Consider the following 14,442-nt stretch of genomic DNA (forward strand, 5'->3'; position numbering starts at 1 on the left):
ACACAACGAGTATGTATTTGTAGAATCTTGGTCACCAAGTGGGCGGGTCAGGTCAGGTCAGGTCAGAATGAATTAATTACGTGCCTTTGTCTGAGCTTGAATGGCCACTGTTTCAAGGCAATTAATGGCCCCGAGTCTGCGGCAGGGCCCCCGGGGGATCAGAGGATCAAGGATCAAGGTGAGTGGAGTGGGGGGGAGGGTGTCTAGCACTTATTCTTTTTTTAATGCGCGCCTCGGGCCGCAACAGCTCGGATACACATTAGACTTCAATCAACGTGTTGAACGTAGTCAAAGTTATTTCATCATCTTATCTTATAGACTTCCCCGCCGTTTTTTAAGTACCTGCTCAAACAAAGGACTCTCGCTGCTTTCTGCAAACCACGGAATGCTCTCCACAAAATGAAACCTCAGAACTGGACGATGATATTTCTTTCTAGCAATTGGTATCATGAATTAACGCCTGTGATCTGTAAACCTCGGGCAGCCCGTCAAGACTACGCATCATGTACGTGCCGAGTAGCCCCCTTAGAACGCCAGTTCCTGAGTCCGCGGTTCATATTCCACCTCATGCTCCACCTCCTTTCTTCGCTTCGTGCCCTTCGTCGGCTTGCGGGCAGGCGCTGCTGGAGCCTTCCTCTTGCCGCCGGCCGCCAGCTTCTTCTTGATGTCGACCTCTTGGGTCTCCTCATCATCTTCATCGTCCTCTTCCGACTCGTCCTCCTCGTCGCTCTCTCCAAGCCAGTCCTCCATATCATCCAGGTCATCATCCGTCTCATCCAGGTCAGAAACGTACTCCACTGCGCCGTCCTCGTCATCTTCTTCCTCTTGCTCATACTCATACTCGTTCTCGTTCTCGTCCTCCGATTCGATACCCTTGTCCATGTCCTTGTCTCGGGTGCCGTCGCCCTCTCTCTCCATCTCGTTGAGCACCTTCTTCCAGATGTTCTCGCTGACATTGAGCGGCTGGTCGCCATACGCACCCTCCCTAAGTCTCTGTAGAAGTTCCCTCTCAATTGTCCGTTCAAGCTTAGCCGCTGCTTCTGCCTTTCTCTCTCTCGTAGCCTCTCGTCGTCTGATCTTGGGGGCTAGCTTGGGCGTCAACTTCTCTCCCAGCCTTGCTTCCTCGGCTGCGATCCGGCGCATTCGAATGGCTACTTGAGTAAGGCGAGTCAACCTCTGAGAACTGGTTAGCAACGTGGCGATTTTCAAAGCCGGCCTCAATGCAGGTCGCCAGGATGTTAGATGCTAGTAGTGCCCTCTTATCCAGTTTCGCCAGTGGTTTTATATGTAGCTTGAAACTTGTGGGACAATATTGACGTATTTCCATGGGTGAAAGTCCAACTATTCAGTGATAGACGGCTGGTTTTCGGCAAAATTAGACGAGCTGCCTTGCAGTAAGTGGGCGGACTCCTGGTCTGGGCCGGTGTTAATAGGCTCATATTGCGCAGGACTGCAGCGTCGCCGGACAAAGTGCGTGTAGAATATCGTCGATCCAATTGGATGCATCATGGTTCGAAATGTCGGCGAAAGCGCATTGCGCATCGTTCAAGGAGATACCCCGTGACTCCCTGGGCGCAGACGTCCACGGAAAACCAGAAGGCTTTTTTTTCTTCTTTTTTTTTTTTTTTCAGGGCTACTAGCATCTAACAAAGTTGCGACCTGTACTCTGTCGAGGCGGAAGGATGTGGGTTATAACTTGCCTGTTTGGCCTTGTGAAGCAAGAAAGGAGGCCAGTATAGCATCATGTCATCAAGCTGTTTCAAGGCCGTCTGGTAATTAGCACTCAGCTTCCTCTTTTCCCAGAGCTTGGAGGGAAGGTGGGCGCGTTCACTATCATGTCAGGTCAGCATGCGGTCAGCTGTGGGAGTATGGCAGTTTTGGCTCACATGGTCTTCATATACAGATACAGTGTACCCTTGACAGGATCGGCTCGAACTGTGGCGTAGCGAGAATTCGCCAGCGGGCAGGACTAAACGAAGTCAGTATAGTTCTGCTCTGGATTGTTTTCCATTTCCGGGATCCATACCTGCCGATTGCATAGGCCTGTGACATTGTACTCGTTGCGACAGAAGTTTTTCTCTTTCGTAGTCTTCAACTTGAAGGAGCAGAACTGCTGATTGATGATCTGCCACACAATCTCGTCCGACGCCATATTGAGTGTGTTGATGATGCAAATGCACCAGAGCGCCAGGCAGTATTTGAGTGGTTGACGCTGTTCTTTTCGCGAGAGCAGCGAAGAGTAGGGCGGAAGAAGTAGATGGGCCTCGGGGAACTGGGAAACCTCTCGACTCGTTCCGGGGCAATGTATGAGCAGTCTGCTGGAGAGGGTGGTCCAGATGGTCGTAGAAAACTTGGAATGCTACTCGACAATGGAAGGCTTTCTTTCGCTACTTGGAAATTTTTAGAGGGGCACTGGCAGATGGGCTTGTCGCTGGACTTTTTTTTTTGGCATGTATGCTCAGCGGGCGGTGAGGCTAGTGTCCCCACCCTCGCGTAATCCAGCCCAGCCAGCCCCGGACTCCAGACCTTGCACGCGCGACAACAATTCGACCAACCATATATCGTTCAATCCAGACCACATGTACATACATACATGCATACATGCATAATACCGTCTACCGTAGACATTTTTGTTTTTGCTTTATTCCCTGAGTATACTAGGGCCAGGCGGTTTGCCTGATCATTCTCATTTCTACTGTTCTCTAGTCTACTCTATTCTACCTACTCTGATCTCGGACACAATACGGAGCCCGACCTTGCTCATCCCTGCGTGGCCTGCTTATTTCAGCCAATGCTTCGTCAAGCTATCAGGAGAAGCAGAAGGTCACTCCTATCGCACCACCCTAGCTTAACTACTGCTGCAAGGAGCTCGGTGCAGTCCGGTGCGCTTACAACACCACCATGGTCTAGAGTCTGCGGCTCCGTTCTTCATTCCGAGCAGACACATGGCAGCAGATCTTTCTTCGCCGCTAGCAAGAGGATCGACACTGTATACGCCTTGTCGACAGCCCAGGGCAAGGCTGGCATTGCCGTGATACGCATATCTGGCCCCTCATCCAGGAAGGTTGCTCTTTCCCCCATCAACCCACAACCACCAGCAGACTGACAGTCTTCCAGGTTTATCAAGGTCTCTGTCCATCAAAGCCTGTCCCAAAGCCTCGATTTGCTGCGGTGAGAACTTTGTATCATCCCAACTCGGATGAGCACATTGTGCTGGACTCGGACGCGGTTGTCCTGTACTTGCCAGGCCCGAAGACAGTCACTGGTGAAGATGTACTCGAACTGCATGTACATGGCGGTAGCGCCACCGTGAAAGCAGTCCTTTCTGCCATTCCGGCCTGTCCTGCACTGGGTATTGTTCGATATGCAGAACCAGGCGAGTTCACCAAGCGTGCCTTCGTCAATGATCGTTTGGATTTGGCTCAGGTCGAGGCCCTCAGTGACACCTTATCCGCCGAGACAGAGCAGCAGCGGCGTGCAGCCGTTCGTGGTGCCTCTGGAAACCTGGGAAGAACATACGAAGACTGGCGCCAGCAACTACTCCAAGCAAGGGCCGAAGTCGAAGCCATAATCGACTTCTCCGAAGATCAACACTTTGACGAATCGCCGAGGGAGCTACTGGCCAATGTGTCACGGCAAGTTGAAGAAATCCTCAACAGCATCGAGGTACACGAGCACGCTAGTCAGCGAAGTGAACTTCTCAGAAATGGTATTCGTATAGCTTTGCTTGGCCCCCAAATGTGGGCAAAAGTTCCCTGATGAACCGCATCGTGGGTAGAGAGGCTTCTATCGTTTCTGGAGAAGCGGGTACCACTCGCGATATCGTCGAGGCCCACCTAGATATCCGAGGGTACCTGTGCACTTTTGCAGATACAGCGGGTTTCAGGAGTGCCAATATCGATGATACCCCTCTTGGGGCCATAGAGAAAGAGGGCATCCGCCGGGCTAGGGCGAAGGCCCTTGAGTCTGATATTGTGGTAGTGCTCGTGTCGGTTGAGCAGGCCCCCTCTGGGGATTACTTCCTTAATTATGACAAGCAAACCCTAGAGCTACTCAAGACTGTCGGCCAAGGGTTTGTTGTGGTGAACAAAAAAGACATGTTGCCGGAAGACCAGTTACGAGATTTGATACAAGAATTCCAGCCATCAACGCTTGACAGTTTGGGCGACGTAACACATGCTGAACCAGTCTTGGTTTCATGCAAAGATGCCCAGCACAAACCTGTCAAGGGAATTGATCCAGGAGGTGTGCAGGGGGTGGCTGATCGTCTGGGAGAGCTGTTTTTGGCCATGACCGCGTTGCCTAGTGGCCAGGAAGATCTCCTCGGCGTTACCCAACGCCAGAGACAGCTCCTCATACAGTGCAGACGACACTTGGAGGATTACGTTGGCAATACCACATCCGATGAAATTCTAGATGAGCTCAATTTCGTGGTTGCTGCGGAGGACCTCCGTTATGCCGCCAACTGTCTGGCACGCATCACCGGCCGCGGCGAAACCGGTGATATTGAGGAGGTGTTGGGTGTTATCTTCGAGAAGTAAGTCCCAACACATCTATCATCATAACAGTGTGCTAACGCCAAGACAGGTTTTGTGTAGGGAAATGAATGAATTGATGGTGTTCGAAAACATGATACCCTGAAGACGAATAACTAGCAATTGCTCTATCCCATATATCTATCATACACCAACAGTCTGCCAAAACAATTCCCGGGAAGCACCCGAGAACACCCTCTAATCAACGTCTCCCAACGCCGCCCTATGCAATTTTTATGGTACATGTGTCCGTTGCCGGTCTATTCTATTTTCCCCCCGAAACCCCTTCTACAGCCCACGTCTATACAGTTTCGAAGAAAGCAATGCTGGAACACCATTCTAATGCCACAAAGGAAACCAGCTGCTGGTAGAAATACATGTGTTGTACAGAGACTAACTGTCTCGATTGTCGGGACAACTCGTCGGATAGTTGGACGTGTTTTCGTCAGATGTTGACAGGTATTTTGCAAAGATATTGCTCAGACTGGACGATTTACTCGTCGTCATCGTCTGTCTTGTCGCTCTTGTTGTAGCCAGATCGGCCAAAATTTCTCTTGTCGTCATCGTCATCGTTGTCACCATCCTTGTTGTATCCAGATCTGCCGAAGCACTTCTTGTCATCCTCATCGTCGTCACCATCCTTGTTGTAGCCTGAGCGGCCATACACGATGGTGTTAGGGCAGTTGGTAAAAGCGAAAGCAGCCATTGCGATTCAGAGGATCAGTGGATTTGCGTGGAAAGAAGGTATGTTGGAGATGTGTGTGTGTATGTGTGTGCGTGTGTGAATGAAGCTGATTGTGTAGTAAATGTTGGTTGTTTTGGTTGAATGACTTCTGGATTGGTGATGACCTCAAAAAGCAGGAGTTCCTAACGACTTATATACCCATGGATCGTCGACTGGAAGTCAGACTTGCCAGTCAGTGTACGCCTGCTTCCAAGCCCCCAAATGGGCATACCCATGCACCACGGCATGTCTGCGATTGCAATTCTACGACATTCTTGGGTCGCTGATGACATAAGGGCACCATGGTGCCTAAGTTTACAGCCCCTTTGAAGGGTCTCGGTAATGAGAGCCGCAAAAACGTGGAAGTCAGGGGTGGCGCAAAGGACCATACCGCATCGTTGCAGCCAATAAGCATGTCTTGATCGTTCCCAAGTAAGCACATCTGCACCCGGCTAAGGATAGGTATGGCCCCAGTTTGGATGCAGAGGTCTGCGTCCTATCCCCAATCGAGAAATGGGGGATACCACCTGAATGATCCGACCGCAGCATCTATAGTTCCACCGCGTGGAAGGTCCCTAGAATGCAGCGAAGCTCTAAATTTGGGGGCCACACTGCACGGGATAGGGCTGAGCGTAAGACAGGCTGAGCATCTAGTCACCGATGACTCTGATTTCTGACACCCTCGCATATTTGACAAATGTTCCTGGAATACCTCAGGCATCCACACACACACATTCTCGAGATTTTTGACATGTGGTTTTTGCCAAATCACTACTCGATGAGTGCGAACGTTACAAATCCAAACCGTGTTAGCTGCATATGCAGCAGAATGGCCATGATTTTCGCCTGTAATAGAAACTCCTCCTGCAGACTTATCGGTCAATCCCGAATAATGGCACGTAGAACACCGGGTAATCCGCAAGTACCTTGACCGCTGTACTGTCAGATGAGTCTGGCGACTCACTTTGCCGTCACTGACAAATGCTTGATGGCTACAACACTCTTGATCGCCGTCTATTTCGGGGAACTTGAGCCTAACTCGGCTGCGGTAGCGGTAGCGGTCCCGAGATGGGGTCCAGCTGCCAAGGATGAAGGGTCCCCGGCGGCTATCCGCAGTGCAAACAGATTCAGCGATCCCCCGCCTGTGAAACTTTGGTTTTCTTTTCCTCGGGCAAGTTCAGCCACGCAAATCCCATTGCTCAAGGTCAAGGTATCATACAGCTCTCGCACCTCAGGCTATTTGCTGGATTAACCACCAGCAATCCAAAGCCCTTGACGGATATCCAGGTTTGTGTGGAAGAAAGCCGCTGGCACTAGTATTAGCGCTTATTGCTCGGTACCGTTCACCACGCCCAAATCTCACCTACCTATTTTTAGGCCCCCATTTTACTGCGTTACTCATTTCAGTAGAGTCCGTTACGCAACATAGCCACCAAGGCTTTCCTTATTGTTCTTTATTCTCGGCGACGTCTGTACTCGCCGTCTATGGTATTGTTCTCTATATACCTCATATTTGTCTCAAGCTGTCACCAAGATACATATTATGTGAGCAGTATCTTGTCAGTGTGACCGCACTTTGCTCACTACATAACAGCCATACTTACTAGCTGCATTAGGTCGGCCCCCCGAGTGGGTGGCGCTGAATTTGGACGGGAATTAATTCCAGCATACTGTAGCAAGCTGCAGTGTATTTTTTACGGGCCCCGTCTCATTAGACCATCGTAGATCGTCATTGTTTACACCGAAACAATGGGCAAAAGAAAGTTGGCCGCGCCATGTTTGTGCATGGAGAGACCGTCTATGCTTAGAACAGCGAGAGACCACGGCACTATGTCGGTCGTACTGGTTCACCGGCAGCATGAAGTATGACTATACTCGAGGTCTCCATGCCAGCTCTTCAGGGACTTTGACAGCTTGATAAAAGCCCCAAGACATGAACAACACAGCCACAAGAACGCCTAAGCGGAAAAGCATTACAGTAATTTTAGGCGGTGCTGAACATCGTTGACCAAAGTGTCCTCCGGGCGCTGCAACTGGTGCGGACTCCAAAACGTTTTGCTTCGTTCACCTCCGCGAACCTCCAGAGGATTTGAGCGGCATGACTTGTTTCATTGGGCCATTGTACAGATTCAAGAACATCGGGGAATCGTATAGGGGCTCAGTGTAATGCATCGCTTCGAGGTCCGGGACGTGTCATGTCAGATCACCTCAGCACGTAGCATGTCAAATATTCGTGGGGTTCCCGGCATCCCAAACGATACAGCCAAATTGGGGTAAGATTCGGGGATAGAACCAGTTTAACTCAAAAGAAATGCCACTGCAACTCGAGAGAGACGCTCCATATACATGAAACGGAGTCCTGTATGTGGCAGTCTTCGCTTTCTATTGGGACAGGACGCTTTCTCCATCTACAGTAACAGAAGAATGAGGATATTTTGATTTGCTGGATTGATACTGTTCCATCATGGTTCGTTCTGCGTCAGAAACCTGACATAATTTTAGGCTTATCGGATATGGGAGCTTTCCATTAACATAAGATCAGCGGATCAGCAAGCTCTCTATTTCAAATTTCTGAGCAGCAGGACTGTGTTTGTGGTGAACTGTATAGTTTCAGTCGAAGACTACAGCATGCGGCAGCAAGGGGCTACCTCTCCAACACCATGCTAATACAGCGGCACCTCAACGAGCAAAACACAATGCCACATGGAAGAAGCTGCAACTGCTTGAGCTCAATGGAACCCCCACAACTAAGGAACCAAGGATCATGCACGTCAGCAAGGCACACTGAGCTATAACCCATCCCGGTATTGAAAGGACATTACATGCAGCAAGTTACGACGAGAGAGCTCCACTCGGTGAGAGGTATTTCAAGCTGGCCATGGCAAATATTGATGCCATCTAGGCTACCAGTACTTGTTTCGGTGTAGGACCATCAAAAGGATCGTCAGCCAACGTACAGGGCAAAGGCTTTGGGTCTCGTACATTGTGATGCTAAAGTGCTGGAGGGCTAGGATCTAGCATGCCGTACAATGCGATTCAATATTTGTAAAGTTATATGGCTGCCAGCCAGACATGCATTGTCGAACTCGTCGGTGGAAGACTCCTGCTCTTTGGCTACCACAGAAGTTCTTAGCCATGAGCACCCCCATACATCGTCTTACACTTTCAAAAGCTACCCTCACCTCCATCTGCCGACGATACATGCTTAGGCTGTCACATCAACAACGGCTGTGTTTTTTTTTTTAGAAATAGTTTAGATACTGCACAACTCGCCCTTCATAAATTTGCCGCATGTCAAAGGTTATTTTCGTGGTGTTCCTTGAGATCACGCATTCCGTGACCATAGAATCTGCGGATCTCAAGGTGACAATTCAAATAGTATATTGCCAATTTGTAGTGTATTGTTTGTGAGAGAATTTCACGACCGCAAGTCCGAGAAAACGGCAGCTAACATGATCGGCCGGTAGACGTAGCATAAGCGGCAAATGCCGCGTGCCAAAGGAAGCGCCTCCCCGTCGCCTCGTTTTAGGGTACCGTTCTACTGGTAACACAGGAGCCAGTCGGGAGAAATGGAACTACTGATCGGGCATTTTCCTTCTTATCGGGACAGTGTATGGGGCCACTATGACGATGACAAAGTATACCATCACACTATATTCCGTTTTGTGAAGGCCAATCGAGCAAAATTCTTGACGCTTCGCGTCGCCACAACGTAGACATCGTCTCTGCTAACTTTCTCAGTCTAGATCTTAAATAGCAAAGCGTTGATGATTGTCCGTGGCTGCTAGTGCAGGGATCCCGCATCCGATGCCCACAAAGACTCGTGCTAAAGCAGAGCTCGAGGTCCACGTCCCTGGCTCTGGGTTAATTGCCGTTGAGACATTTCTGTTGTAGGTCGACAGGTGAGGGGGAAAACACATAGGCCATTTCGCATTCGATCATGATCTGATTCCCACATTGGCTTTTCTGCATGCAACGGAGATGATTTGCAACTTTCAGGGGCAAGCTCCGGGCGACACCTTTCAAGCACTACATCATCATCATCATTCGACTCGACTCATGTGCATCTTTCGTAAACCGGCGGCCCTCACGTCCGTTGGACAAAAGTACGTGAACAAGCACCACCACCTTTAGGGCAGTAAAAAGAGACACATCGCAAACGCTAGCGTGACCTATCGCAGCCGGCTGCAGGGTTGGCATAGTCTTCTTTCCAGTATTCCGCACCTCCTCCCGCCCTCCACTACTCTCATTCGTATGGGCATGGAGTCGCGAAAGTTGGACGAGACCACCAACAAGACCTCCTTTTGATGCCCCGCTTTCAATACTTCTACCATCCTGACGGATCATCATCAACGACAGACTGGACATGGAGGAGGAAAAGCAATCACACACACACACACTCTCTCTCTCTCTCTCTGTGTGACCCCCGACTTCTGGTGGCTTGCTATTTACCATACTATCGCGCCATCGAGAACTGGAGTCATTTATATCTACCCACCCCACCAATTGGACCATGGCAACGCAGAACGGCACAACAGCAGCAAACCTGCCGGTTCTAATCATTGGAGCCGGTAGGGCACAATGGCCTTGCTTATAAACTTATATTACAAATTACTTGTACTGACAGTGTGACAGGCAGTTGTGGCTTGGCCGTAGCTAATGGTCTAAAACGGGTGAGCTGCGTCAGATTCTTGAAAAGGAAGTGAGTATGCTAAACCGGAAAACAGGCTGGGATCTCATATAAAGTTCTCGAAAAGGATGACTCCGTCAAGCTACGGAGCGATGGAAAAGAGCGCGACTGGGCTGTAGCATGCCATGTAAGCCGCTTTGCATCCCCCTCAATAAGTGTACAGCACTAATCAATACCGTAGTGGTCGTCGCCTATTCTTGCGGAGCTGATTGGACCCGAGAAGTGGTCCCGAATTCTGGAGGTCCAAGTTGATCCTAACACGCCAACGCCAGAGCTGGACGTCGGTAAGGTGCTAAATGGCGCCACGGGTGAGGTTATCAACGAGCTCCCCTTCCCCAAATTCTATCGATTTCTTCGCTCGCGCCTCCGGGCGCTGATATCTGAGAGTATCGACATCAGTTACGGCAAGAAGCTCTCATCCCTGTCCTACGCGGACGACGGCACCTCTGTAACAGCGTACTTCGAGGACGGAACCTCAGAGAAGGGCAGGCTAGTCATTGGTGCCGACGGTAGCAATTCCAAAGTCCGGCGACTCTTGGTTGGCGCCGAGAAAGCGAAGTTGAAGCAGCTGCCCTTCAACGCAACGTTCATCAACGCCTCATTCACGCGCGAGCAGGCACTATTCCTGCGCTCATACCACCCCCTGGCGACAGTCATAGTACACCCGGACAACATGATGTCGTTGCTCGCCCTGCTGGACGCGCCTGACGCCGATAAGCCCGAAGGGTGGCGCTTCTGTTTCTACATCTCGTGGGGGGCGTCCGTCGAGGAGCAGGAGGCCGAGGCGGCTGTGATGGGTGCGAGGGAGAGGCTGACTCAGGCCAAAGAGAAGAGTAAGGTGTACGCTGACCCCCTGAAGAGCGCGCATGCTTGGTTGCCCGATGATCACGAGGCGGTCTATTGGACAAGGAATATGAACTGGGATCCGAGCTTGCCTGAGCATGCGTGGGAAAATCACAGTGGCCTAGTGACGTTGGCCGGAGATGCTGCGCACCCGATGACCTATCGTGAGTCTCACTGCCCCTGTGCATTACTGCCATCAAATTTTGCGTTGTATACTAACTCAAGTCTGTTTGTCTAGACCGAGGGCAAGGCCTAAATCACGCTCTTGACGACGCTGGCAAGATTGTTAAACTACTTTCTACCTCAAAGGGAAGGAGTCAAAGCGAGATCATCGACGTCTACGAGACCGAGATGCGGGCGCGTGCTGGTGAAGAAGTGCGGCTCAGCGAGATGAACTCACGCATGTTGCATGACTTTTCTAGACTACAAGAGAGCCCGTTAATGAAGCGTAGTCTAGCAAAGGGCTCGATCGACAACCCACAATCGGAGCCAACTGAGACAGCCTAGGCACAAGGCTCAAATTAAGCACGACAGAGAAGGAGGTAAATGGAAGTCGATACATTTATATACACTTCTTGTTTATAGAGTTGAAGATACCTTTGAGTGCTGTATGCAAATTGTTCGACGGATTGAAAAGACCAAGCGTTGTAGTGATGTGTTGATGCCTCTCTCCTGTATGATCCATGATACCCCACTGCCTTTAGTGGTTGGACCGATAATACAACTCGGAGTTATTCAGTAAGTCTTACATTAATTGGTGTTATCAAGTTTGATATCATCATGGTATTTCTTTCTATTCAACATTTATTGATTTTTGAGGCCCGTAATGATCCATAGCCGAACGTAAACACCAGCGTCTCGGGACATCGGTTCTTCCTATTCCACAGTCTTCCAATGCTGCTCCAAGACATAATGTTGTCGCGTATAATGAAGGCTGTAACTGTGTCAACGCGAGAAAGTTCCCCTCGGCCCTGTAGGCTAATAGTGCCGAAGAGTCATAGGATGACTGTTTCTGGAGGAGTCCTAACCCGCTGGCCATTGTCCCAGCCATGCTCTAGGTCATGTCACGTAGAGCTGAGTTCACTAAATTGACGTGAAGGAGTTACAGCATCGTCGTCGCCTTCACTGTCAGAGGCGAAAAGAAAATCTTTCAACCAATGTTCCGAATCGCTGGGAGAGTGTGCTTTAAGCTCCAAAGACAAAGCTCTCGCTGGCTTTCAGGTGCGGAGAATAGAGAACAGCTTCCAGATTGCGTCTCTTCTGACAGAGTCGTGAGATGATGTCTAGGAATCTGACTCTTGCCATTCGCAACATCGACTTGTAAACTTTCGTAGCTCAACGTCCAGCTGAATATGATGAATTAGCTTCCTCTGCCGAATGAGTATGCCTTGGGATTTATCTAGGCAAGATACTTGGAGCTCCGGCCTATGGGAGTTTCTTTCCTCAACAAAAAGCTGCCATTCTTTGCGGACAGATGCCAATGAAACTCACCGCGATATTTCTTGTGTGTAATTGCCGTTAATATCATGAGGCAAATCTCTGCTGGAAGATACATTCAGGATGTGATTCTTTTTTTTTTTTTTTGTTGAGTTGCGAAATAATTATCATCCCATAGCGTCTGGTAATGCTGTGCCTGTCCGCCATATTGATAGAGGACTAGTGTTTGGTGGCGGAGGAGGGAGATTTTAAGATGTGACGTATTGAAATTGGGCGAGGCAAAGCTCAAAAGAAAAGATTAAAATTGAAAGTATCATGGGCTGGTGCAGGCAGACATGGAGGTAGCCGTCAAACCTCAGGCGATGCCGAGGCGTGACTTCGCATTCAACACACCCTTGCTCTAATTATTAAGCTTGCTATCGGCTCCGTAATGTTTCTAGATGAAATGTATAACCAAGTCACGTGCCCAAAGATCCTTTAGTACTTGATTGTGTGGATGCGGATGAAAAAAGGACAAGATATCATCACAGAGGGCATGATTCTCTTAACATACTTGGTATACTACTCGCCGTCCATGATACGCTATGCTAGGTGCGATTTTTTTGCTTTGATATCGTGGACGGGGAAGGGAAAGCCTTGCGAAGCCACTCTAGAATATCGCCGGTGAGCAGCGAGAAATGATGGGAAACAGCAGTACTATGTCTACAGAAAGTAATCAAGAGAGTTAATTGAGTGTGGCTGTAAAATTTCCAAGCGGCCATCGTCATGAATGGACTTTGGTCAATGCGCTTATCGCCGTGTTGACCGAAAGGCATGAGATTTGGTGTGGGCAGACAGTCGAGTGCAGGAGTGCATACAAATTCAGCACGCGACGGGTGTTATGTGCAATGTCTTCTGAGCACTGAGTATATTGCCAATATCCATAGCACCTGACCTAGAAATTTAGACATTTATTCTATGGTGTGATAAATCTAGAGTGATCGACAGGGATTTGGAAAGACTCACAAGAGGTTCTATTGCAGTGCCCAACGCTCTTAACCTACGGTACGGAATATAGGACTGTACATGCCAACCCGATTTGAGCATTCTCTCAACCAAAGCAAACAATCAATTGCAATCTACTATCGCGAAAGTGTCGTATTCGTTGGCGTACCCTCTGGGGGTCGAAGTCTATCAACAATAGCACATTCAATCGAGTTCTTATGCTTTACGCATTTAAGCTTGTGACTCAAATTTGTTTTCGACGAATGTTGGAACATTGATCTTGTGTTGTAATTTTGTCAAGGTTCTGCATCGAGTCAACGCCATCCATAACGCTCGCAAAGGCAAACACTCTTCAATTCGTCTCGAGCTGTACCTCTGTTCCTGTTCCAAAGGCATACTGGGCTTTTGAGCATGCTGGCCGAACATATATCGTTATGGAGAAGCTCATAGGCCAAAATTTATCACGGGGATGGTTACAACGGTCGGAGGCATCTAGAGTACGTATCCTTGGACAATTGAAGTCCATGGTCATAGAACTAGGCAGTATTTCAACTCAGAATGTTGGTGTTGCGAACGTCAACGAAGGTCCAAGATATGATTAAAGATTTTCAAAGCAGTCGACTAGGGGGGCTTCTGAAACAGTACGGGACTTTCACAGAGAGCTCCGTAACGGCATCGAAGCGCAGGACTTACATGGCCATCCAGTCGCAGCGGCACTCGGTAAGCTGGTTTCCTTCCACAATCAGCCTTGGCTAACATCCGTCTTCACACACGGCGATCCAAGTAGTCTGGACATCATTGCACGCGGTAACGATGTCGTCGGGATCATCAATTGGGAAACTGTAGAATGGATGCCCCCTTACTGGAAACATATTTCGGCATGGAATTTGAATCCTCAGAATAAGTTCTGGTAGGACGAAGTCAATAAGTTTCTCACACCAATGGATTGTGGACTGGAGATGGAAATGATTCGACTAAACTACTTTGGAGATGTCTAGCCATGTTTGAAGAGTACTCTACAATCTAAAATACTGAGTGCCCGTATTTCTCAACCTGGATATTAGCCGCGAGACTTTGATGATGTTTTTGACTCGAAATGTAACATAGCTTTGCATTTTTTACCGACAATCTCTGCCAAGCTCGATTAAGTCATGTAAGTTTTATCAGGCGGACTGGATTCCTTACTTACGCTTCCATGGTTATTATGTTGATCATGTCCGTCATACCAG

The 14,442-nt window shown here is 49.2% G+C and overlaps 4 protein-coding genes across 4 annotated transcripts; 2 read left to right on the plus strand and 2 right to left on the minus strand.

Moving 5' to 3' along the window:
- Positions 1-193: 193 nt before the first annotated feature.
- Positions 194-2,404, minus strand: BKA67DRAFT_559080 (ribosomal L28e protein family-domain-containing protein). The gene is made up of 4 exons (XM_046102367.1): positions 2,027-2,404; positions 1,887-1,969; positions 1,701-1,830; positions 194-1,176 (listed from the first exon to the last, which is right to left on the minus strand). Exons 1-4 carry the CDS (start codon positions 2,150-2,152, stop codon positions 526-528), a joined length of 990 nt encoding a protein of 329 aa, XP_045959224.1. The 5' UTR covers positions 2,153-2,404; the 3' UTR covers positions 194-525.
- A 497-nt stretch (positions 2,405-2,901) lies between these two features.
- Positions 2,902-4,606, plus strand: BKA67DRAFT_533911 (GTP-binding protein TrmE; the record flags this gene model as incomplete). The annotated part of the gene is made up of 4 exons (XM_046099776.1): positions 2,902-2,904; positions 3,118-3,666; positions 3,705-4,537; positions 4,588-4,606. The coding sequence occupies 4 exons, from the start codon at positions 2,902-2,904 to the stop codon at positions 4,604-4,606; spliced, it is 1,404 nt and encodes a 467-aa protein (XP_045959225.1).
- A 127-nt stretch (positions 4,607-4,733) lies between these two features.
- On the minus strand, positions 4,734-5,241 carry BKA67DRAFT_656931 (uncharacterized protein; the record flags this gene model as incomplete). Its single annotated transcript, XM_046107024.1, has 2 exons — positions 4,734-4,758; positions 5,033-5,241. The coding sequence occupies 2 exons, from the start codon at positions 5,239-5,241 to the stop codon at positions 4,734-4,736; spliced, it is 234 nt and encodes a 77-aa protein (XP_045959226.1).
- Positions 5,242-9,772: 4,531 nt separating this feature from the next.
- Positions 9,773-11,299, plus strand: BKA67DRAFT_656932 (uncharacterized protein; the record flags this gene model as incomplete). Its single annotated transcript, XM_046107025.1, has 5 exons — positions 9,773-9,830; positions 9,895-9,932; positions 9,987-10,076; positions 10,131-10,956; positions 11,031-11,299. 5 exons carry the CDS (start codon positions 9,773-9,775, stop codon positions 11,297-11,299), a joined length of 1,281 nt encoding a protein of 426 aa, XP_045959227.1.
- Positions 11,300-14,442: the final 3,143 nt, after the last annotated feature.

The sequence above is a fragment of the Truncatella angustata genome (assembly GCF_020726525.1).
Source record: "Truncatella angustata strain MPI-SDFR-AT-0073 chromosome Unknown BKA67scaffold_3, whole genome shotgun sequence".
NCBI lineage: Eukaryota > Fungi > Ascomycota > Sordariomycetes > Amphisphaeriales > Sporocadaceae > Truncatella > Truncatella angustata.